Source organism: Pleurodeles waltl, chromosome 6 (genome assembly GCF_031143425.1).
Source record: "Pleurodeles waltl isolate 20211129_DDA chromosome 6, aPleWal1.hap1.20221129, whole genome shotgun sequence".
NCBI lineage: Eukaryota > Metazoa > Chordata > Amphibia > Caudata > Salamandridae > Pleurodeles > Pleurodeles waltl.
Window position 1 is genome coordinate 1,545,214,674 of NC_090445.1, and position 23,798 is coordinate 1,545,238,471.

A 23,798-nucleotide genomic window follows, 5' to 3' on the forward strand; every position below is an offset into this window, starting at 1 on the left:
ATCTTGCATGCTGAATCTTGGGACCCATCCTCAAAGGAGTCTCTAAATAGCCCAAAAAAGGGGTTTGGTCACTCTCTGGGTTGACCACCTTTCAGGAGGGGTCACTGACGTCAACTACCTGGCCTATCCAGTCAGATGCTCCCAGAGTCCTCTGTCCACCTTAGTTCCAAGATGGCAGAAGCAAGTGACCACCTGGAGGAGCTCTGGGCACCACCGTAGGGGTGGGGATCGACAGAGGAGTGGACACTTTGTGTGTTATGTGTCAGAACAGGAACCAGTGTCCCTGGGCTGGTGCAATCTGGATTATTCAAGGAGGGCACCAAATGTGCCCTTCAAAGCAGTCCGGTGGCACAGGAAAGCTATCCTTCCCCAGTCCAGTAACACCTATTTCCAAAGGAGAAGAGGTTGCACTTCTCTCCTACAGGAAATCTTTTGCTCTGCTGTCCCCTGCTTGAGCTAGTAAAGCGGCAGGAGGGCAGAATCGTGTCTGGGTAGGCTGCAGCACCACAGGCTGCCTGCAGACCCTGGAAGGCTGGTAGGAGCTAAATTGGGGGATCCTCTAAGGGAACCCCCGAAGTGAATGGAATCATGCCACCAACAAGGATAAGGTTATGACCAATGTCGAGGGGTCGGTGGCCTTTTGGAGTAGACTGCCCCTGTCTGTGATGGGTAGGGCAGCAGTGGCGAAGATGTTTTTTCTTTCTCGTTGCCTTTATCTGATTCAGAATGCCGTTTTCCCGATCCGTTCCTCCTTTTTCCGTGAAGTTAGACAGTTTACTTATCTCCCTGGTCTGGGCCAGACGTCGTAGTAGGGTGGCATTGCCGGTTCTTAAACGGGATATGGAGGATGGTGGTCTCGCCCTGCCTGGTGGTGCAGCATTATTATTATGCAGGCCATTTACAACATGCGGCGCAATGGCTGACAGTATCAGATAATTGGGAAAAGAGGTTGTTCTGCTGTATGTTGGGTGGCGATACCCTGGTGCAATTACTTATGAGAGGAGGTAGGTCGACGGAGGGAGCTCCTTATCTGGTGAGGCAGACCGCAGCAAACTGGGAGGCATTTGTGGATAAAGTGCTGAGTAGGGCGCAGTTCGACAGGAGCTGCACATTTGGAATCTTGCTCCATTCAGGGACATCGGTGCCGATATGTCTATGGATTGTTGGAGGGCAGGTGGATGTCAGACTGGCAGGGATCTCTTCCCGGGGAGGTATTTATTGAGTTCCCGAAGGCTCCGGAATCTTTTGAGGTGGGGCCGGGCCAGTTTCTGCAGTATACCAAGATGAAAAGTGTGCCGCGAAAGGTCTGGGTTGGCTTCTCAGCTACCCCGCAGCCATCCCAAGAGCTGGGAGGCTTGTTCTGATGGGGAGAAGGGGGACACCTCATTTCATTGTTCTATAAAGCTGTCAGAGGTGATCAGGTGCTACCCCACTATGTAGCACGTGCTGCGGGGGCAAGGGAGTTGGAGGAGCTGATAGCAGATGCGGATTGGGCACAAACATGTATGCTGGTGAAGAAAGTGTCCTGTAATCACAGATTTAAGTTGCTCCATTTTAACTTCTTGCACCGCGCATGTGTGACCCCCGAGCGCTTTAACCGAATAACTCTTGATAGGGAGGCGAAGTGTGCAAGATGTGGACAGTTAGGCACCAGTTTTTTTGCATTTAGCCTGGACATGCAGGTGGGTTCGGGGGTACTGGGAAATGGTGGTTCCGAAGAGAACAGAGGGGACTGGCATGGCGATACCTTTGACCCGAAGGCCTGCCTTCTGGGAGTGGTACCTACCCCCAGGGGACGACAGATGCATCATAAAATGGCCCAACTAGCGTTGGTGTTTGCCAAGAGTCGAGTGGCCATATGCTGGGTGAGTGCTCTGGTTCCCCGGGAGGCATCATGGCAGAGGGATCTCCTTGAATGGGGAGTAGCAGAGGAAGTGCATATGCGTAATGCCCGCAGGGACGGGGGGGCCTCAGAGGCTGTGGCGTGGTTGGGGTCCCTACTACACAACTTTACAGAGGGTGATGAGTATGATTCTCCTGACGGCTCAAGTGAGGGGGAGTGATGTGCGGACATTGTTGTAGTGTTTTTTTCTATTTATGATGGTAACGTTTGATAACGAATGGTGTTGCCGGGTGGGCCCCAGGTGTGGTCGTTGGGTCACCTGGGCATTAATGTTCCTTGCGATGCAGGGGGCCAGCTCCGGTGGATATGTGATCCAAATTGTATGTACTGCCCTTGCCCATGCTCGGGCCTCTGAAATTGTTCCTTCATTGAACTGCCGAATTGCACTGCTTGTTATGTTTTGTGTTACTGTAATGTTCAATCATGACTGTTACCTGACGTGATAAAAATACCAATAAAGAAAGTTTAAAAAAAAAAAAAAAAAAGAGCTTTATGCTTAGAAATCCAAGGTATGGTATACTCTCTGGTGGAAGAGTTTGAGGGGGGCTGATTGTGGTGTTAACTGTTCTTGTACCTAATAGGGTGAAGTTGGGGTCTTTTGAAACAGTGTGAATAGGCTACTGGTGTGGCCTTGTTTAAAGCTTTCTTGCTGTGTTTAATATTGTCCTGCTTGCTATGAGTACTTTGGGACTCCAGCTTGATAGCTCAGATGATTCAAGTATGTTATACAAAAGTAACTTTTTTCTTTTTAAAGGGACAATCGTGAATAGATCTGTTTACAACCAGTCATAACACACAAAAACCCCACACTCCAGATAACAACATGACAATGTGTGATATTGGGAAAAGCATGTTTGCATCCCTGTGCAACAGATTTTGTTATACTTGTTCTGTCGTTACCAATTCCTTATGTAATCACCACTCTCAAAGATCCATTGTGTAATTATACCAGTACCCACTGTTGGGTTATACAGTTCAGGTATTAAAAGCTGTCAGGCATGGTTTTCTGACCTCCCATCAAGTTCAGACATTATCCTCAGCTGCTGAGGTACAGCAATGAAATACGACATCACAACTCTGACACTGAAAAGGCAAAGGCTGGTGCATTTTTCTCGATATTATTTGCACTGTTGTATGTTTCTATAAATATTAAATCAATCAGAATGTTTCGATGTGAAATATTAGAGTATTTGATGTTATACTTACTGGACTTAGTGCTGGAGGTGTCTTGTAAAAGTTATATATTACAGCAATAGCCAGATTCCAGAGTAATACAATTAAATAACTTATGTTTTTGGCACCAATTATGAAAAGTTTACTTACAATATACTCCTTTGTGCACTGGCCTCTTCCAAAGAGTAGTTGTTCACAGTTGAAGTGAACACTATAAATTGTTTCAGATTTGAAATATTGTTTTTATTGAGTATGGCAGTGCTTTTGGTCGCTGTCTCCTTCATTAGAATAATCAGTGTAAAGTAGCTTTCACTTGTGACAAACGCTTTGCAAAATTCTTAAAAGAAAAAGTGTTCTATCAAAACTCATCCTGAATTTGTACCAAAATTTGGCAGTAGATGTTGAAATTAATCTGGTTTTGTATTTGATATATATTTTTTTTTTATAAAGCCGATCTTGTCTGTAGAAAGAGCATTGCACATATATGTTAAGTCTGAGATATACCAACAGAAAAGAAGACTTCAGATGTTTAGATCAATATTTTGCAGCATGGGGGCATGCATTATTGAATCCGCGCATTACTGGATCGAGTATTTCTTGCATTAAACAATCCTGGTATTGCCACTACACATTCAGCTAGTGAAGTGGTGACACTTATGCTAGGTTAGTGGGATAACAATAATGGAATATGCTCATCTTTGAAATCTTCCTGTCCAGTCTTCCCAGATGGCACCTGTTTTATGACCTTTAAAAGTATGTGAATCAAAATTCAATCAAAATTGCATCTCTTTTAAATTATTATGCCACACACTCTCCTACCTTATGAGGCGAATGTATAGTTTGGATGCACTAAGTGAAAATAGATTCTTATGTGATTTTCAGGGACAGACCATGAGGCCAAAAATTGTGTGAATGGTTGGTAGTTTAAAAACTTGTTATGGCATTGTTTCTCATGCTGCTAGATGTATATTTACAAAGGATTTCGCGCTTGACTGGAAATATTCAAAGCACGTGAATAAATAAAATATTCCTGTGTGGTAGAATAATAGTTATAGGTAAGATTCTGGAGAGGACAATATTGACATTACACCTTGGCTAAAAGTACAGTTATAGCTATTATGTAGGAGTTAAAATAAGCTATCATGTCAAGTACCTGGAGCTCTGAAGTGTTTTTGTAGGAGAAATAAGGGGCGAGAGCTTTTAAGTCATGAAATTCAAATTCAGAGTGCCACCATGTATTGTCTTTTCAGACAATGGTTTTATTATGTTTTACAATTAAGGAATAACCGTTCACTGAGCAGTGGATAAAGATAGCAATGGTAGATATTGTAGTTGGCATTGTTGCAATTCTGTCTTTTCTGTAGTTTGTTGTCCTAGATCTGAAGCGCTACAGTATAACACACTATATTGCATCTCTGAGTCATCATATTTATTTGATTGATTATGCAATTATTTATTGCACCTAAATAAGGTTCACTGTGTGATAAAGGGGTCTTGATGTTGTTTACTGAGTCCTGTTCCTTGGAGAGTATACACACTACATACCAAGGCAATTTGTGCCCTCAGGGAAATTCTTAGACCAGTTACGTCAGTCTTGCTAGGCTGCCACCACTAGAGTGCAGAGTCCATATTCGAAGCCCATACACTGAAAAACCTCTTCCTCCTAGTTTAATGCTGAGTGCAGCATGTTAGTTGAGAAGTTGGTTTTGGACCAAGGTTGCAGAAGACATTCATGAACACTATTGTCATAGCATGCACCATGTTGTATTGTAGGAAGCAAAATCGTGGGGACCAGCCTTAGCTGAAGGCATTAAGTGCCCTTGTTGGCAGCAGGCTCACCTCAGCCAGTGGATCAAGCATTCAGATGTTTCAGCTATTTGTTTCAGGTTTTTCTTTTCTATAGCATAAAACATAAGACTGATACATCATTTTTTTAAATAATAAACCACACACGACTGGGGAAAAACGTCCTAGCTTTCAATAGAATGGAACGGTGCTAGTGCATCGGCCTGAGTGCTATATATTGAATTTCCCAGTAGCAATGGGCACCTATACAGTATGAGTTTCATTCATACTCACCCTACCATTCAGATCACACAATGCAACCCTTGAGGACTGCTCATTCTGGCAGACCTGTCTGTTAACCAGAATTTGCTTTGACCATCTTCCAAATAAGACAGAGCTTGACTTTCCAGCATCCAAAATTGCCAACATCCTCAGCCAGATTTCTGATACATCATCAGCATTTCACCATATTGACAGTAACAGAAACAATTTATCTTTTAATCCTTTCTGTTTGTGTCTTTAGCTCCAAGGGACAACACAGAATTAGAGTGGGCAATACTGGTGTTGTCAGTCACATCATCGTAAAAGCCAGTTATGTGGTATCTACTTACGATGTAACATACATCACTTCTGGTGCTTCAAGTTTTCATTCTTAAGAGCATGGATCTGCAGTGTATTTTCACTGATAATAGAGTAAATGTGTCCCCCAGATGTTCGTAGACAGATCGGTTAATAATCAACTTTTATTTCTGATTTCACCGAAGTTGATTTATAAAAAATAAATATTGTTGTCAAGAGACACCAACATAGAGCAGTATGTCAACAAATCAATAAACCGCTTTGTCTAGTGATACTGAAATGAAGCAGTTTGTGAAGCCTTGCATTGCTGGCAGGAAGTTCTGAGTTGTTGTGACCGTATTGTTTTCAGCAATCCTTCCAGATTGTTTGTTTATTTATTTATTTTATAAACAACTTATGTGATGTACTGTTTATTTTGGTAGTTAATCAATGTTGTGAAATGTTATGTTGCAGGCTTTGATTCTAATATGTTTACTGTTAATATGGTTGGTACTGTTCGAAAAATATTTGTAAGATTCCTATTAAAGGCAGTGTATCTCAATACGTGGTGACCAGTATATCACACAAATCTTAACTGTAGCTGCCTCGCTACAGTGACTCTGAATTGTGGAGACTCAGTCACAGGGGATAATGTTTGTCGACTGTATACATGCAGTATTCATGAATTTTTATACCAGTGATTTGATTTATCATGTTGCAGTGATCCCTTTCATTTGGCTATTTGTTTTCAGCAGTGAACCCATGGATTCAGTTGTTCAGATAACAGCCAGTTGTCTCAAGGAATTGATTGTTCATTAGGTTATGTTTCAGGAGTTAGACTGGGCATGTACTGCAGCCAGAAATGTCAATGTGTTGATTGTAAATGTTAAAGGCAGGAATTCCAACACATTCACTTTTCCAAGTGTGTTGCCTGTCCATAACACAATTGGGGTTTATGAAGTATTGGTATTCTGGATTGCAGGCACAGATCCAGATATGTTGACTTTACACATCACTACCGTCTCCATGTCTTGGTGGCACATAGCACAAACAGGCTTTTCTGTGTGTTGATGGTACTTATCAAAGCTTTGTGATGTTTTAGGGTACACAAATCAGGCCAACATCCTGATGTGTTGGCTCTCCATATTGCAGCCAGAGTTCCTGAAGTTTTCACTGTCCATATCACAGGCTGCTATAACACTTGTGTTAAACGTAGCCTGTTTGAGTTCTAGAGCTCTTAAAAAAAAGTGCATTCTTCCATGAAGTGCAGACATTGTAATAAAGACGCAGGATCGAAGCTTGAGCAAGTTAACAAACAAAATTCTGAGAGAGACTTCTATACACAGAATTCTCACTGTGTAAATTTCCCCAGGTGCCAGACTGGATATGGAAGACTTTTATAGCAACTCTTCCGCATGCTGGTAGGTGGTGTTGTGCGGCTTCACGTCTGGTCCAGTGCCACCCCGGATATTACAATGGGGCTACTATATCTGTGCAACATCTGTGCGCTGAGGTCAGTTCCTTTCTTTCTGCGTCATCCGACATGGATCCAAAGCTTGTTCCCTCGCTCTGACAGTGATTATGTTTCTTCACATTCTCCAGTGTGCAAGGGACATGTACCCACCTAAAACATCAGGGTTCAAACTGTGTAAAGATTGCTATAAGCAGTTGTCAGTGGTGGACACACACAAGATCTGTCTCTGCTGTCTCGGCTCCAAGCATGACTCTGCATCCTATGATCAGTGCCTGAAGATGAACTCAAAAGCTGATCACCAAGCCAAACTCTACGTTAGGGTACACCCTATCAAGTCAGTAAGAGAACTGTCTCCGCTCTTGTGGTCGGTTTTCAGATAAGGCTAATAAATCTAAGAAACACATGCAGTCCAAAAAAGGCTCCACTTCGTCCTTTCCCGCCCACCATTCAAAGTTGTGTGACACACCGAGTACCTCTAGGCTGCAAACTCGGTCTTGGATCCCAGAGCTGATTCCAACCTTGATTCCATTAAGCCCAGACTTCCCTGGCCCTGCAGCGATAATGCAACAAATCAGGGAATTCCGATAAGTCAAGAACCGAATATTTGGCATCTGTGTGGTTCCCACTCAAGCACCTCTGAGCCCCAACGATCCAATGTGATCAACAGTCGGTCTACTGCCAGCGGATCCATCCCCTATGCGGACTGTGCCACTGGACCTCGTCCCAAAGTCGGTTCTGGTTTCTGGCTTGACGGCGCACCTACACCTCTGTTGGCACCACAAACTACGTTGAAACCCCCAACCTTTGATGAGGATGCCAGAGTGAGAACCATTAGTCCTTTAAGACTCCAAAGTGAACCCGGAGAGTTCTCCATATCTGTTGTACCAAATCTGTCCTTATCCATTGTCTTATCCGGAGTCACTTCCACACTGTAAACATAAATATGAAGATGATCTTCAATCACCTCTCTGTCAATAAAAACCTATTTTATAACCTACAGAGCACCAGCTGCCTAGACACCTCATCTGATGCTGACCTCCACTCCACATCTTCTGTGGCCTCTGAGAAGTGTGCCTCCTTTGCTACTGTGACCATGTGAGCAATGACTTTCTGACCACTTCTCCAGATAGAGAGTCTAAACCTTTTTGGATCTTTGCAAAAAGTATGCTCTCCTCGGCCTGCCTTGCACTAAGGTCAGTCAACACTAGCTGTCTCCTGGGGAGATACTCGCACATGCTGTGGTACAGGGTGGCAGAGATCTTGCTAGCCATCCCAGAAGACGTTTAGCCAAACCTACCACGTCTCATTTAGGATGGCCAAGAGGCCGCAAAGTACTTTGTAAAAGTCAGCACCAAAGTGGCGCTTACGTGCCACGCTATGGTCCACTCCATAACATTCTCTTATGAAATCCAACTATTTCTGATTGACATGCGCTTCAATGGGACCCACCCCTACGGAGACAAGATGGTTTCACCCCTAGAGCCTTTTGAGGACAGTAAGGTAACAACTCATTCTCTTGGGCTTGCTCCGCCAGGCCATCTGTTCCTTCAACAATTTCACCCCTTTTGATGCTTTGGAGGAGATACCAACAGAGGCAGTGCCTGACATACTTCAACAAAAACAGGCCTTTCAGTTCTTTAAGAACTCAGCTGTCATTCCACCCCCTCCATCCAGCCATTGCCACACCCCTCTCTCCTTCCCCCCAGCTGCTGCAAAACCTCTTTAAGCCATTCTCCTCAGCAGCCCGGAAGGTAGTCGGATCACTGTCCAGGGTGCAGTCATCAGAGATGAGCTCTTGCTGTTACTCCTGTTATTTCCTAGTGCCGAAAAAGAACAGAGACTGTCAGCCTATCCTAGAGCTATGTCCTCTTAACGTCTTCTGCCAGAAGGAGAAGTTAAAACTGTTTCTCATGGCCAAAGTTCTGTCTGCCCTGTATCAAGGAGACTGAAGGTTGGCTTTTGCTTTGGTGGTGCCTATTTCCACATCCCATCCTACAATCGCCCAAGTTTTACCTGCGGTTTCAGGTAGGCCAAGAGCGATTTCACTTCTCAGTGCTCCGATTTGGCCTTACCAGTGCACCTTGGGTGTTTACAAAGGTGATGGTGGTTGGTATTCCCAACCGCTACAGATGACCTGTGACACTCTTCTCATACCTCTTCGACTGGTTACTGAAATCAGGTTTGCCTCAGACAGTCCTAAATCTCCTACACCCAATCTCTTGACATTGTTCGATTTTTTTCCATCAACTTGCCAAAGTCACACTTGACACTTTCACAGCAGCTCCTCTTCCTGTGGACAGGTTGTGCTTTTGGGCCTTCTTTTTGCCTCACCTAGTCTAGAAAATTCGGGCTCTGAACCTGATGTTTCAACCCATGACCTGAATATTAGTGAGAATGGCTTTGAAGCTTGTTGGTGTCCTGCAGCCTGTTTCTGGACCACACCATGTGGTACATGCGGGCTCTGCAGTGGGATCTAAAATCTCAGTGGGCTAGGCACCAAGAGAATCTTTTCGACTCCATTCTTGCAGTCAGAGGAGATTGCAAAAGAACTGTAGTGGTGGCTGTTTGACCACAATGGGACCTACAGGATCCCTCTTCCTAACCCAGCCAGGAGAACTAACGGTTGTGACGGATGCATCATTGCTGGGTTGGGGAGTTCATCGGGGAAAGTGGAGTTCAGGAGGATCTGGTGTTCTGCGGAGACATGTCTCCTTATCAGTTTTTTTGAGTTCTGGGTGATTTGCATGGCACTGAAGGTGTTTGTTCCAAGCATCAGGGGGCCCAGACAACGCAATCGCCATGTGGTAGTGCAACAAACAAGGTGGCGTGGGGTAATGAGTTGTGTACCATGAGGGTCTACATCAATGGAAGTAGCTGAATGCTGAGAACATCTTGACTGACCAACACCTGAAATTATCTTCAAATGTCAGACAGGCTCAGTTGCTGCCTCTTTGGAGGTCCTCTTATTGCAGCCACAGGGTCAAGTTCTGCACCTGAGCCTGCACAATTTACACCTTTATGTGTGGAGATTGAATAGCGACAGTTAACCCCTTTCGATCTTCCTCTGGATATAGTTGGTGTTATCCTGGCAGCCAGGTGTTCTTCCATTAACCCCTGCGCTGCCAGGCCTTTTCCCCCTCCTGTGCCGAGTCTTTTTTTGGCTATTTGGGGCAGTTCACGCTTAGGCCCTCATAACTTTTTGTTCACATAAGCTACCCACGCCAAATTTGCGTCCTTTTTTCCCAACATCCTAGGGATTCTAGAGGTACCCAGACTTTGTGGGTTCCCCAGAAGGAGGCCAAGAAATTAGCCAAAATATAGTGAAAATGTCGTTTTTTTCAAAAAAATTGGAAAAAAGGGCTGCAGAAGAAGGCTTGTGGTTTTTTCCCTGAAAATGGCACCAACAAAGGGTTTGCGGTGCTAAAATCACCAGCTTCCCAGCTCTCAGGAACAGGCAGACTTGAATCAGAAAACCCAATTTTCCAACACAATTTTGCCATTTTACTGGGACATACCCCATTTTTACGATTTTTTGTGCTTTCAGCCTCCTTCCAGTCAGTGACAGAAATGGGTATGAAACCAATGCTGGATCCCAGAAACCGAAAAATTTCTGAAAAGTAGACAAAATTCTGAATTGAGCAAGGGGTAATTTATGTAGATCCTACAAGGGTTTCCTACAGAAAATAACAACTGAAAAAAAAAATATTGAAATTGAGGTGAAAAAACTGCAATTGTTCTCTACGTTTTACTCTGTAACTTTTTCCTGCAATGTCAGATTTTTTAAAGCAATATACCGTTACGTCTGCTGGACTCTTCTGGTTGCGGGGATATAAAGGGCTTGTAGGTTCATCAAGAACTCTAGGTACCCAGAGACAATAAATGACCTGCACCCTGCCTTGGGTTTTCATTCTATACCGGGTATACAGCAATTAATTTGCTGAAATATAAAGAGTAAAAAATAGCTATCAAGAAAACCTTTGTATTTCCAAAATGGGCACAAGATAAGGTGTTGAGGAGCAGTGGTTATTTGCACATCTCTGAATTCCGGGGTGCCCATACTAGCATGTGCATTACAGGGCATTTCTCAAATAGACGTCTTTTTTACACACTCTCTTATATTTGAAAGGAAAAAATGTAGAGAAAGACAAGGGGCAATAACACTTGTTTTGCTTTTCTATGTTCCCCCAAAGTCTCCCGATAAAAATTATACCTCGCTTGTGTGGGTAGGCCTAGCGCCCGCGACAGGAAATGCCCCAAAACACAACGTGGACACATCCCATTTTTTGACAGAAAACAGAGGTGTTTTTTGCAAAGTGCCTACCTGTAGATTTTGGCCTCTAGCTCATCCGGCACCTAGGGAAACCTACCAAACCTGTGCACTTTTGAGAAATAGAGACCTAGGGGAATCCAAGATGGGGTGACTTGTGGGGCTCTGACCAGGTTCTGTTACCCAGAATCCTTTGCAAACCTCAAAATGTGGCCAAAAAAACACTTTTTCCTCTTATTTCGGTGACAGAAAGTTCTGGAATCTGAGAGGAGCCACAAATGTCCTTCCACCCAGCGTTCCCCCAAGTCTCCCGATAAAAATGGTACCTCACTTGTGTGGGTGGGCCTAGCGCCCACGAAAGGAAATGGACCAAAAAAAAAAAAAAAAGATCCCTGGTGCCTAGTGGTTTCTGCCCCCCTTGGGGGCAGATTGACCTAAAATCGGCCGATCTGCCCCCAAAGCGGGCAGAAATGGCTAAAATACAATTTGCCCCACCAGGGGAGCGACCCTTGTCTAAGGGGTCACTCCCCATCTCTAAAAAAAAAAAAAAAAAAAAGAAAAAAAAAAATGTGACCTGCCGCCTAGAGGTTTCTGCCCCCCTGGGGTCAGATCGGCCTAATACCAATAGGCCGATCTGTCCCCAAAGCAGGCATAAATGGCCTAAATACAATTTGCCCCCCAGGGGAACGACCCTTGCCTAAGGAGTCGCTCCCCTTACGTGAAATTCACGAACAAAAAAAAAACTCCCTGGTGTCTAGTTGTTTCTGCCCCCCCTTGGGGGCAGATTGGCATCATAAAAATAGGCCAATCTGCCCCTAAGGGGGGCAGAAATGGCCTAAACATAATCTGCCCCTTATGGGAGCAACCCTTGCCTAAGGGGTCGCTCCCCACAGCTAAAACAAAAAAATAAACAAAAACAAAATATTTTTTTTATCCCTGGTGCCTAGAGGTTTCTGCCCCCCTTAATAATAGGCCGATCTGCTCCCTTAGGCCACTTTCATTTTCCAAAAAGACACCCCTGGTGTCTAGTGAGCGTTTTGACATCCAGATTTCTTTCAAACCGGCTGCCAAAACGCAGAGAGAGACTTCAAAGGGAAGGAAATACATTTCCTTCCCTTTGAAGCCTCTCTCGACCTCCCCCACGTGATCGGAAGAGAAATGCAAAGCATTTCTCTTCCGATCGCGCAGCGCGATGGGGGAGGCTCTCTGATTGTCAGCGCGCGCTTGCGCGCTGACGACACAGTGGGGTTTGGGGGGGGGGGTCCGGGGGGAAGGGCTTCCCCTTCCATCCCTGATTTGGGGGGGTGGGGGAGAACCCCACAGAGGGAGCGCTAGCACTCCCTCTGGGCTGGGTGCCCAGGATGTAATGGTTACGTCCTGGGCACAGCAGCACTGTGCCGCAGGACGTAACCATTACGTCCGCGGCACAGAACTGGTTAAACTGTATGTGCGAGACAGAGGGAAATGTTTGTTTCCTTGTGCTCCGCCAATGACATTCAGCATTTACAGGCAAAGTTGTCTGACATTTTGTTGTTTTCTCTTATCTCTAGCGCAGCAATGCCTTGTTGTGGCAAGGGTTTTCGTTCAACCATTTCGGCCTTTTTACAGCTGGCTGATCCCTTTTCAAATCACCTGTTATGATGCCTATTTTAAAAGGGGCTTCTCCACTTGTTTACTTCAACACTTTTCGTAATACTGTAGCAGGATCTTCATTTGGTTCTCACCTTCCTAATGTGGACTCTTTTTCGACCAATGCACAGCAGTTCTTTATGCCTGCTAACCATAGAAACAGTGTTCCTCATTGCAGTCACCTATGACCTCTGTGAGACAAGTGAGTGAACTCCAACCCTTGTCTGTCCAGCAGCTATACACATCATTCTTTCCAGACAAAGTGATCATCCGGACAAAATCAGCACTCTTTCCAAAGGTAGTCACGACTTTCCACATATGTCAATCCATAACCTTGCCATCTTTCTACTCTTAACCTCATCCCTCCAAGAAAGAGGAGCATCTCCACCATCTTGATTGTAAGAGGGCTGTCAGGTTTTAAATCTATTGGACCAGAGACCATTAATTGGACAATCAACTTTTTGTGGGATTTCTCTGTAGCCAAAAAGAAGAGAACCATCTACTGAAGTACTGCCTTCTGCATAAAGATCTGCTATGAGCCAGCCAGGAAGCAGCTCCAGAAGGCTTATGCACTCATTTCACCAGACCAAAGGCTACTACCAATGCTCTGGGGCATGGTGTGCCTGTCTTGGATATTTGCTGAGTTATTACGTTGGTATCATACACTCACAAATCCCTAGTGCCTGGACAGCCAGCTCCAGAGGGACAGCACTCCACCGGATCTGTCATGCAGGATTTCCCAGTCTTAGTCATTCCACGGACCCATTACTTGGGGAGGTACTGCTTTGATAGCAGTTCACAAAGTAAGGACTCTGCTATTAGATGTCTCTAACGCTTTATTAACGCTTTTTCTGGTAGAGAATCTAGCTAACTGCAGATTCCTCACCAACCCACCGTCCTCTGCATTCTGTGGGAAGGACTCGGATAATTCAATGAAATGATTCCAGTCTAGAGATCTGTACATTGGGATATTCTGATTGCTATGGAATCTGCATCTGGTGGAGCGGACAAAGATGGGAAAGATGTTGATACTTGTGTGTGAAGGTGGCATGGTTATAATGGCCCAGAGTAATTTCTGAGTTCGTTTACATACAACTCAGAGGTGCATGATGCCACCTTATGTAGCTAAGGGGAGTTGCTATGAAAATCTTCTGGATTCAGTCTGACACCTCGAAAAATTCACAAGGTGAGGAATTTGCAGTTAGGTAGAGTCTCTACAAGAAAAATGCTTTAGAGGAAGGTAAGTAACTGTTTCTGTCAGGAGTTATGTGCAGGCTCTTTAGAGCAATATTGATGCTGGGAATGGGTGGCATGAAGTTCAGTTTTATCCAAGACGAGACACTTCGTTTATAGAAACACATCAAGGCACTCATCCTCTGCCACATCAGCAGCATATAGTTTTTCAACTTAGCTAAAGTTAAAGTCATGAGGAATGCTATTTGTTTGGTTATTCAGATGACCTGGAGAGAGTGAGCCTTAATATTAGATGTGGATAGCCTCTGCTCTAACACGAATTTGGCAGCACTTTATACATACAAAGCCATACAAAGTCAGAATAGTTTAACAGATAAAAACCAGAGGTTAAACCTTTTCCCTGGTGGTTGTAGATTGGAATTCTGGCAGCACTGACTCAGTCATTCAATCCTGTAATGTGGATAACTTGATTTCTATTAAGTAATAGTAACACCATTAATTTATAGTGCTACCAAATGGCAGAGATGTTCTAGCAAATGCTATATAAAATGATAATATATTGTTGGAGACCTTTGATGCAATAGATATTGAAAGGGCGAAAAATCAAGTGAAATTAGAGATTTCCTAAAAATGAAAATATCTGCAAGCAAAGGCACCAACCACCTCAAAAGCAGCCTTGACCTTTATACAAAAAAAAAAACCGAATGGAGCACACAAGCGGTAAATATAATCCCTCTATTCACAATAGCCAAAGATTCTAAATGTTTAGTCTTATTAGTAAGATCATATCATGACTTCCCACAATCATGGTATCAGTAACAAATGCGACCGTTGCAAAATTTAGAAACAACAAAAGTGTGTTTTAATAGGTGAAACATAGAATAAATCTAATTTAAGGAAGAGTTCTATCCATAGAAACCTAATACAAAAAGTGAGCTAGAATTGGTAACAGAAAGCCGGTATCGGAGGAACTAGTGTCAGGACAACCCGCTGCTTACAGAGGCACCTTAAAATTGAAATATTGGACGAATTTGGGACCCGCATTCATATCGTCGCATACTAGAAATCTATGAAATATAGAATTCTTTTTTCTGAAATTTGGAACACAGTTTGGTTCGACTTTTTTCTCCCAACCAACAACCATATCATTAAGAAAGCCTTGATAAAGTCCTGTAAAAGGACGAAACACGTGTCGGCTGAGTTTTGGCTGAGTTTGGAAGAATTGGATACTTTCGCATTATATTTGGATGAAGATAATTTATCCCCTTATGTCCTCTCTCTCTCATCTTGGACATTAAATGGACTTTTTTTGGGGACCACCGCTCTCGCGTTGATTCAACACTTAATGTGTTTTTATGTTGAACTAATTTGTGTATATAATGTACAGACTATTTGTTACCAATTCTAGCTCACTTTTTGTATTAGGTTTCTATGGATAGAACTCTTCCTTAAATTAGATTTATTCTATGTTTCACCTATTAAAACACACTTTTGTTGTTTCTAAATTTTGCAACGGTCACATTTGTTACTGATACCATGATTGTGGGAAGTCATGATATGATCTTACTAATAAGACTAAACATTTAGAATCTTTGGCTATTGTGAATAGAGAGATTATATTTACCGCTTGTGTGCTCCATTCGTTTTTTTTTTCTATAGATTTAATATGTTGGTACGGGTGTATCCCGTCCCGTTACACATGCTGGACAACAGGCATGTTTTGAATGTATGAGCACCCTAACAATACTCGACACTATAGGAATGTGCGGCAATTCTTGGGCTTTTTGTTGTCTAAGTTCTCTAATAAAAAGAAATTGACCTTTATACAAGCCTTGATGTAGAGTCCCTTCCTGTATGTGAACTCCTCTGAAGCCAAGTTTATCCCTGTTATTTATAGCTCCAAGCGAGGACATTCTAAGAATATTTTAACAAGTATGTATCTGGAAGGATTTTCCAGACACATAATCAATTGGATTTATCATTGAGAGTAGCTTCTTCTTTGAAACCTATATTGCCAAGAAGACTTCTGCACAGTTCTACAAACAATTGCCCCTTCCTACCTATATAGTGGCAGTGTCCTGCTCACCATCATCCCCAAATCCCACCAGATGACTAACAAACTACAAACATGGGGTTTCCACTTTGATGGAACTTCATATACTCCACCATCTTAAAGAATTATTCAAAGTGGTAGTAACTAAGAGGCCATCCAAGTGAGCTGATAAAATTGATATCTCAGAAGGACAGCACAACTCAGTCATGATATTGCCAGATTGGAATTTCACAAGGCAAAAATGAGAACACCAAAAGATAATCCTTCTGACTAGGCTATGGAATAGCACCCTGCTATGGATGAGACTTACCATTTCTCCATTTCCGAAAAAAAATCTGAAAACGCATCTCTTGAAGGAAAATTAAATTTTTCCAGACCCTTTTTCCTAGTCTGAAACAGTGCCTCTTCCTGTTCTTCCCTAACACTATGTACCTAATGTTGTACTGTCTTGGAATCTGTGTTCAACTCTTTGCTGCTTCCCTTTGCTAGGCCCTACGTTTATGAAGCCACAGTAGATACAGATTGCCAATCTGCAAAACCTTGCAGATTGAGTGGTTCAGTGGTTCAGTGTCACAGTTCTGATTCCATGATAGGGATCTGCTCAACTATTAGGTGGACAGTTTGAGGACATTCAATTTAAAGAAGCAAAATTAACGATTCTCCTGGAATCACAGCGACCTTTTGAGAGTAGATTCAAAGAATGGAACCTGCATAATCCATATGATGAAAGAGATTAGCAGATTTTTCACTTGTAACAAGGAATCGCCAATGCTCATTTTTTATAATACCACTGTTTTTCTGCTGCCTCTGATAATTAAAGGATACCTTCCATGGCCAATGTTATTCAGTCATGAACATTGTAAAATTACTGCATAGGGAATAATTAAATGTTTGAAATATTTGGAACAATAGAAATGTACTGTGCTCGGCTACTAATGCTAACACCACATATTGAGCATGCTGAAGTGTGTAACGTCCGTTTTCAACAGTGTTGAACTGCAAACATTACAAGGAAGGGGATCTATGGTTACAGGTAAGTAACTTGGCCTTCAGTTGAAGCATTAATCATACCAGAACCACACCTTTCAGTGTACTGTAAAGGCTTGCACTGAGATATATTAGTAAAGACCGTGTTCTGTCTTAAAGTTCTTTTAAACTGATACACTTTGCACGGGTAAAAATCCAGCCAGTCTGTCTCTCATAATCCTATGCGTGATTTGCACTTTTGGACTGATAATCTCTTAACACTTAACATATTCTATGTTATTAGCATTTAACAGCTTCAACTTCTGTCTAGTTACTACTTTGTGTAACATAAGCATGCAAAAAGTGCGATGCATGTACTAATTGCTTTATCCTTTTTCTGGCTACACAACAACCCAGGATTTTGCTGCTCTGCTGTCTTGTGGCTTCTCTGACGAAAGCACCAGGAGTCTTTATAACACCTGCTCCCTTATGCATGTGTTCCGCAGCCTGTTGAGGATTCTACTTTCACCTTTTACCAACTGGTCTTTTTCACCTTCGTTTTACAAACAAATTTTTATCTCGGAGAGCACCCAGTGTGACCTGAACAGGACAAAGCCTTTTGGTGGCTCATATGGCTGTTGACTTGTTTGTTCGTGTGTTGATTTTGTGAGCAGAGTGGGGACTGCACATCATTATTTTGCTTGCTTTTTCTTTTGTAAACACTCCACCTTTGTTCTGCTAAGTTATTTTAGCTGTTTTTTTTTCATAATTTAATTTACAACTTTGCAATTTTAATTTTGATTATGTTGGGGACTTTTTGATTTTTTTTCTTCTCCTAAGGATGCAGACTCCGATAGCGGGGATGATTCTGAGAAGCGATCATGTGAGGAGAGCTGGAGGCTTATCACGTCCTTGCGAGAGAAGCTGCCACCAAGCAAAGTTCAGAGCATCGTCATGAAATGTGGGCTCCCCAGCAGTGGCAAGAAACGAGAGCCCACCAAGATGTACCAAATCCCTCAACGCAGGCGCTTGAGTAAAGACTCAAAGTGGGTGACCATCTCTGATCTCAAGATTCAAGCTGTGAAGGAGATTTGCTATGAGGTTGCTCTGAACGACTTCCGTCACAGTCGACAAGAGATAGAGGCATTGGCTATTGTTAAAATGAAGGAACTCTGTGCTATGTATGGGAAGAAGGATCCCAATGAGCGTGATTCATGGCGTGCAGTGTCTCGAGATGTCTGGGATACAGTGGGAGTTGGGGATGAGCGTATTGAGGATGTCATGTCCCTTGGGAAGGGTGTAACCGATGTGGATGACCTGAAGGTTCATGTGGATAAACTAGAGGACATTCTTCAAGAGGTAAAGAACCAGAATAATATGAAGGATGAGGAAATCCGCGCACTAAGGAACAAAATGCTCAAAATGGAAAAGGTTCTTCCACTGATTGGCTCTCATGAGCCGAAAGTCCGATCTGCTGTTTCTGGACATAGAGTCCAGGACCTCAGTATGGAGAATTCAGTGAATTCTGGCAACAATGAGCTACAACTCAAGCAGGAGACTGGTGGAAGCATGGAGTCTGGAAAGGAGATCCGCGTCACCAAGCTCATGGAGGATGACCCTCTATTTCGACGTGGACGTCTACAGTGGATGAGGCAGGAGCAGGTGAAGTTTAAGAGCCTCCAGCAGCAAGAGATCACCAAGCAACTTCGTCGGCAGACCACAACCCATCGCTTCATACCTCCCGAGAACCGCAAGCCTCGATTCCCCTTCAAGAGCAACCCAAGTCACAGGAACTCTTGGAGTCCAGGAACACACATCATCATCACAGACAAGGATGTGATTGAAGTTAAAATCCCAAAAGAAGTGGAAGAAAACATAGATGAGAATGTAAAACACGGAGGAAAAAAAGGATCCTCAGAAACCTATGAAGTATGGAGTCCATACAGCCAGATGAGGAATCAGCAGTGGAAACAGCAGCAGCAGTACAGACAACAGGAGAACCCCCCTCCTCAGCGCTGGAGAAGCAATTCGTTAAACAATGGCTGCCAGAGGGGCCTCCGGCGTCAGCAGTCATCAGGCTCCTCTGAATCCTTACAGTCCTCTGATGGGTACCAGACCCCTGATCCACAGCCATGCAGTCAGCAACGGAACCAAACTTGTCAACATCGCCAGTCTTGCAGTAGTTATAACCAGGGTGGAAGTTCTGAGGGCACCTCCACCTACTACTATAAGCAGACAGACCGGCCTAACCACTACAACCAGTTTGTGACACCGCCACGGATGCGACGCCAGTACTCTGCCCCTAATTTGAAATCTGGCAGAGAAACCACAGTTTGAACTCTTCCTATCCTCTTTAAGCTTGAAGTTATGAAGAAACCCGTCCGTCATCTTCCAGCACTTTGAGTTCGCTGGGATGGTTCTGTCCACCTTGTCTTGCTTTAAGTTCACCAGTGGGAACTTTTAGTACTGATTCCTGCGTTTTTGCACTCAATCATGTTTTATCGTCCATCATATTTTCATATTTCTCAGGCACTTGAAGCTCATTGGGTGCCAATTATCCACATCTCTGTTATAGTCCCATGTCCTACCCTTTTGGATGACTTTGGTAGGAGAATGCAGGCATACCTCTCCTTCCAGGGAAAGGCTGTCTTGACTTTGGTCATTGGTTGGCAAGGTCACAATGCTCAGCTTCTGCACTTTTTACCTAATGTTTGATCTCTTTGAACTGAGCAAAATATTTTATGTACGAAGACAGCCTTAAAGTCTTCACATAGAGATATCCAACTATCTCTGATTTATCATTTTTATGACATTACCTCCAGTGTACAGACGTATCCCAGTGAAGCACAATTGTATTTCCTAGTGGACATATTAATCAGGGAACTCCCTCGAACTTGCTGCAGTGGCTACTCCAAATGGATTACTGGCACAACCCCCTCATCTCCATTTGTAAAGGGCCATATCCTAGTATGGTCTACTGATTGTTCCAAGTACCAGGTGCAGCGAGTTTAGCGGGAAAATGCTAGATCTGGTGGGGTGTCCTACACCTTCTAACCTATGTTTTAGTACAGCCGCTGCCTAAAAAAGCCACACCACTAAGTTGAATCATTTATACATTGGTTACTTTGTGTAACGGTTAGAGACTAAGGCATACTAAGATTAGTAGAACTATCAGATATACCTTGCTTGCTCCTTTTGGTTGTCCTCCCATTCTAAGGTCTTTATTAGTGAAGCAGATTAGGAAGAATGTACCTTGGACACTAACCAGTGTTACATAAAATGTGAGAAAACACAGGCCCATAATGGTATAGTTAACTGGTTGCTGGTCTTCCCTGTTCATCTCCTCTGTGGTGGCCTGAAAATGCATAGAACTAGTCAAATTTAAAGAAATTAGGCAAGTGAAACAGAAAGAGAAGTGGTATGTATGTGGCACAGTTCTGCCCCTAAGCTACGGGGATCCTTTTTTACTGATATGTTGTGATTGCCGGAACCCTCTTCTCAAACATACCATATTGGTTCTGTTCCTCTTTTTAGTGTTCTTGTGGCTGTGATGTGTACAGAAACACTAACAGCCATTGACCTTTGCATCTAGATACCATAATGTTTGTTGAGCTCTGATAGTGAAACATCAGCATTTAGGATCAAGTTGAGCAAACTGGCATATAACATCCAATTGTTTGACTTATGGTAATAATGACTCACTTTGCTGGTGCACCCAATACAATCTCTACTTTATGTTAGCAAAAGCCCACCTCATCATTACAGAAGTTTCTTCTTTATAATGCTAAAAGATTACCTTTGAGGCACCATAGATTGGAAGTGGTCTAATGATATTGTAGAATTTTGTTGCTAATGCTGTGTGGTAGAAACTTGTACAGCAGTTTATAACTACCTTGCTGGAGCAACTTGGTAGCAACCTTAACTTAATCTTATGTGGGACTATCTATCAAGTGTAGTGTGATTTCCTAAGTTTGTGCCAGGATAATACCATACTTCTGATGCAGGAAGAGCAGATCTTGCCCTGTGCTACAATGGCATCTCCTTTCTGTTACTTCACTGGGGGGCGTAATCTCATGTAACTGTTTCGTTTATACAGGTTGCTCACATATTTTCTCTCCATGTTGAATGGGAGTGTGAAGTTAGTGTTGAACAGGGCCCTTGTTTGTTTTTGGCATCCAAACACTCTATTGTAGCTAGGCTTTCACCTTTAATTGTTGAATTATATAGCCTGAAGTGCTGTGATGTGCACGAGTCAGCACTTACTGATAGAATTTCACCTGGATATGCCTTTGAATGTTCCTTTTTTTCTTCCTATATGTGTTTGCAGCAATAGATGGAATGGTGTGAAGTGCTGCCTGGTCTTAGATTTACCACATTCAGCTTTAGCAGTTGGGAACTTCTTAGACTTTTTCTCTCATCTTTTATTCCACTCTAACAAGACATCCTTTTTTTGACTCCCCTCTCCCTGACCTCAATGGCACATACACTTTCACTTACCAAGTGTAATCTTCCACACCCCCTGGCCTTTCTGATCCCTTTTAACATGCAACTCTTGGCTCTAAGTTGCTTCTTAGTTTCTTTCATGATGCCCTTTCTTCTATTTGGAACAGAGAACAGACGTTAGCACCAACGGCATCATATGGTTCAGAGGAATCAGGGTCCTCATACCCGAAAGAAATGTTTCACTTGATATCCATGAATGGAAAAAAATCTACTTAGTGTTGTGTTAGTTCCTAACTATTGTATCTCATGTAAATCCATATTTTTTTCATTCCTCAGACAGTAGCTTGTTCTCGCCAAAATGTCACCCAGAATCAAGGAAAATAAAAAAAATAGCAGACATGATCGCTAACCTGCAGTAGATGAAAGCATGGAAATTAAAGGAAGGGTAGGAACTGCAGACTCTGACCTGAATAGATGAATATAAACATTTATTTGTGTGATAAGTAAGATCCATTAATGTTATGTAAAATAACATTGAGCGTGCAGAAATACAATTGGCAGGAGTGATTCTCCAATATAGCTTGGGCATATTTCAAAGCGAGTGTAGTTGTTAATTTATTTTATAAAAAAATAAAGGCAACAACACTGAAAAATAACATGCAGTACATTTTTCGTTTCATTTATATAAACTTAGAGATGTGGAATTGGATACTGTGGTGTATTACTCTGCTACAACTACTCCTCTTTACATGGCATCACAAAAAGCAGCCATATGCTGATGTTTCTACTAGTCAAAGCAGGATGTGTAAATTACAAAACAACAAAGGTATTCTGATTGTGGCCAATTGGCAAAGAATGCTGTAGACTCCATTATTGGAGGGATCTTAAGGGGAGACTATTAACAACGATAAAACAAACAGCTATATGAAAGAGATTAGGTAAAGATGGAATAACTATTGAGATGTTTTTATGTAGTGATGTGCGCCAATTAATGGGCACTCTTTAAGGGTACTTGAGGAACTATAAATAGTAGGACCCTTTTTGAATAAAACAACCATGTCTTGCTATCTTCTGTAATAGTGTGTTAATGATGTATCCTGCTGGATGAAGGACTGGTCAGCATTATATCACACTACAATTTGTATGAATAGCCAACATTTGTTTAGTGTCGCTGCTCATCCATTTTTAGTCCCAGTTACTTGCCTTGTTATGGATGCCTCAAATACTTATTCCTGTGCCTCTGCTTGTGGTCCCCTGCTTGATATTTTCTACTAATGAACACCAGTTTGCGTGATCCTGTCTTAGTGGGGACATTAGGAACTGTATGTGATGTGGTAGTACTTAATACATCTGCTTGTAATGTTTAGGTGCTTGAAGAACATCAGTTGATATGATTGGCTCTGCCCATTATGCCCATTATGCCCTTGTGCTCAGGGGCCATGAAGACAGCAGTACAACAGTTGGTGCTCTAAAAAGAGACTTGTTTACTTCCTGTAACATCCACTTATTGCTCTTCTAGAATTCCACCTTAGAAGCAATAGTCAGCTGTTGTAGGGCTACAGTTGGGATAAAGTCTACCATATGATAACCTTGGGGTCGAAGAATGGGAGATGCCACTTTCCCTACCCTGACATTTTGTTGAATTATCATCCATGAGATAGCTCCACAGATGAGGAGTCCTGAAGACTGCTCATCTTCGATCTGAAGTCACCCTGGCGTCTTGCAGTCCATGAAAAGGGTTTCAAAAGGTTTCATAAGCAGAACCATGTATTCAGCCCAGCTCATGGTGCCTCAGTTAAAGGCACATTCATGCAGCATTTGCAAGACACCTTGTGTCCAGGGACAGACGGGGCTTTACAAACATTAAGGTCCTTTTATTTTGTAGGTTACATTTTAAATATTATCTCCATAACTTTCAAACCACTCTATAAAAATACTAGTGCTGCTATCTGGCTGCCACCAATGCTCAGACATTGAAAAATTGAAGGACAGTGTTTCAAACACAGCTTTACTTTCTTTTTTTGTTGTGGAGAAAGGCAGTATTAGGTGGGTTGTTTTCTCATTCATATCATTGTTAAGGGATTTGTCTGTTTATTTTGTTTTGAGTGCAAATCCATTGTTGTATGTTTTAATTAAGTGATTTCTAAATAAAGTGGCCTTACTGTTGCAAGTATTTGTGTCTGTCTTGTGGATATCTTCAGGTTCGATGGCATCTGTCGCTGTAGATACACATGGTATGCATGAGCTCGCCATCTGGTGTTGGGTCGGAGTGTTACAAGTTGTTTTTCTTCGAAGAAGTGTTTTCGAGTCACGGGACCGAGTGACTCCACCTTCTGTGCTCATTGCGCATGGG

The 23,798-nt window shown here is 42.8% G+C and overlaps 1 protein-coding gene across 15 annotated transcripts in view; it reads left to right on the forward strand.

Annotated features, from left to right (window-relative positions):
• Nucleotides 1-23,798, forward strand: part of KIF1B (kinesin family member 1B) — a 1,289,105-nt gene that overhangs the window by 455,597 nt on the left and 809,710 nt on the right. Inside the window, exon 21 of one of the 15 annotated variants that reach the window (XM_069241196.1) lies at nt 17,843-23,618. The exons of the other annotated variants lie outside the window; for them this stretch is intronic. Within the exon in view, the coding sequence (XP_069097297.1) occupies nt 17,843-19,339 (1,497 nt within the window). The 3' untranslated portion in view covers nt 19,340-23,618. Of the gene's footprint in view, nt 1-17,842; nt 23,619-23,798 lie in introns of those variants that run through there. 15 annotated transcript variants of the gene reach the window in all.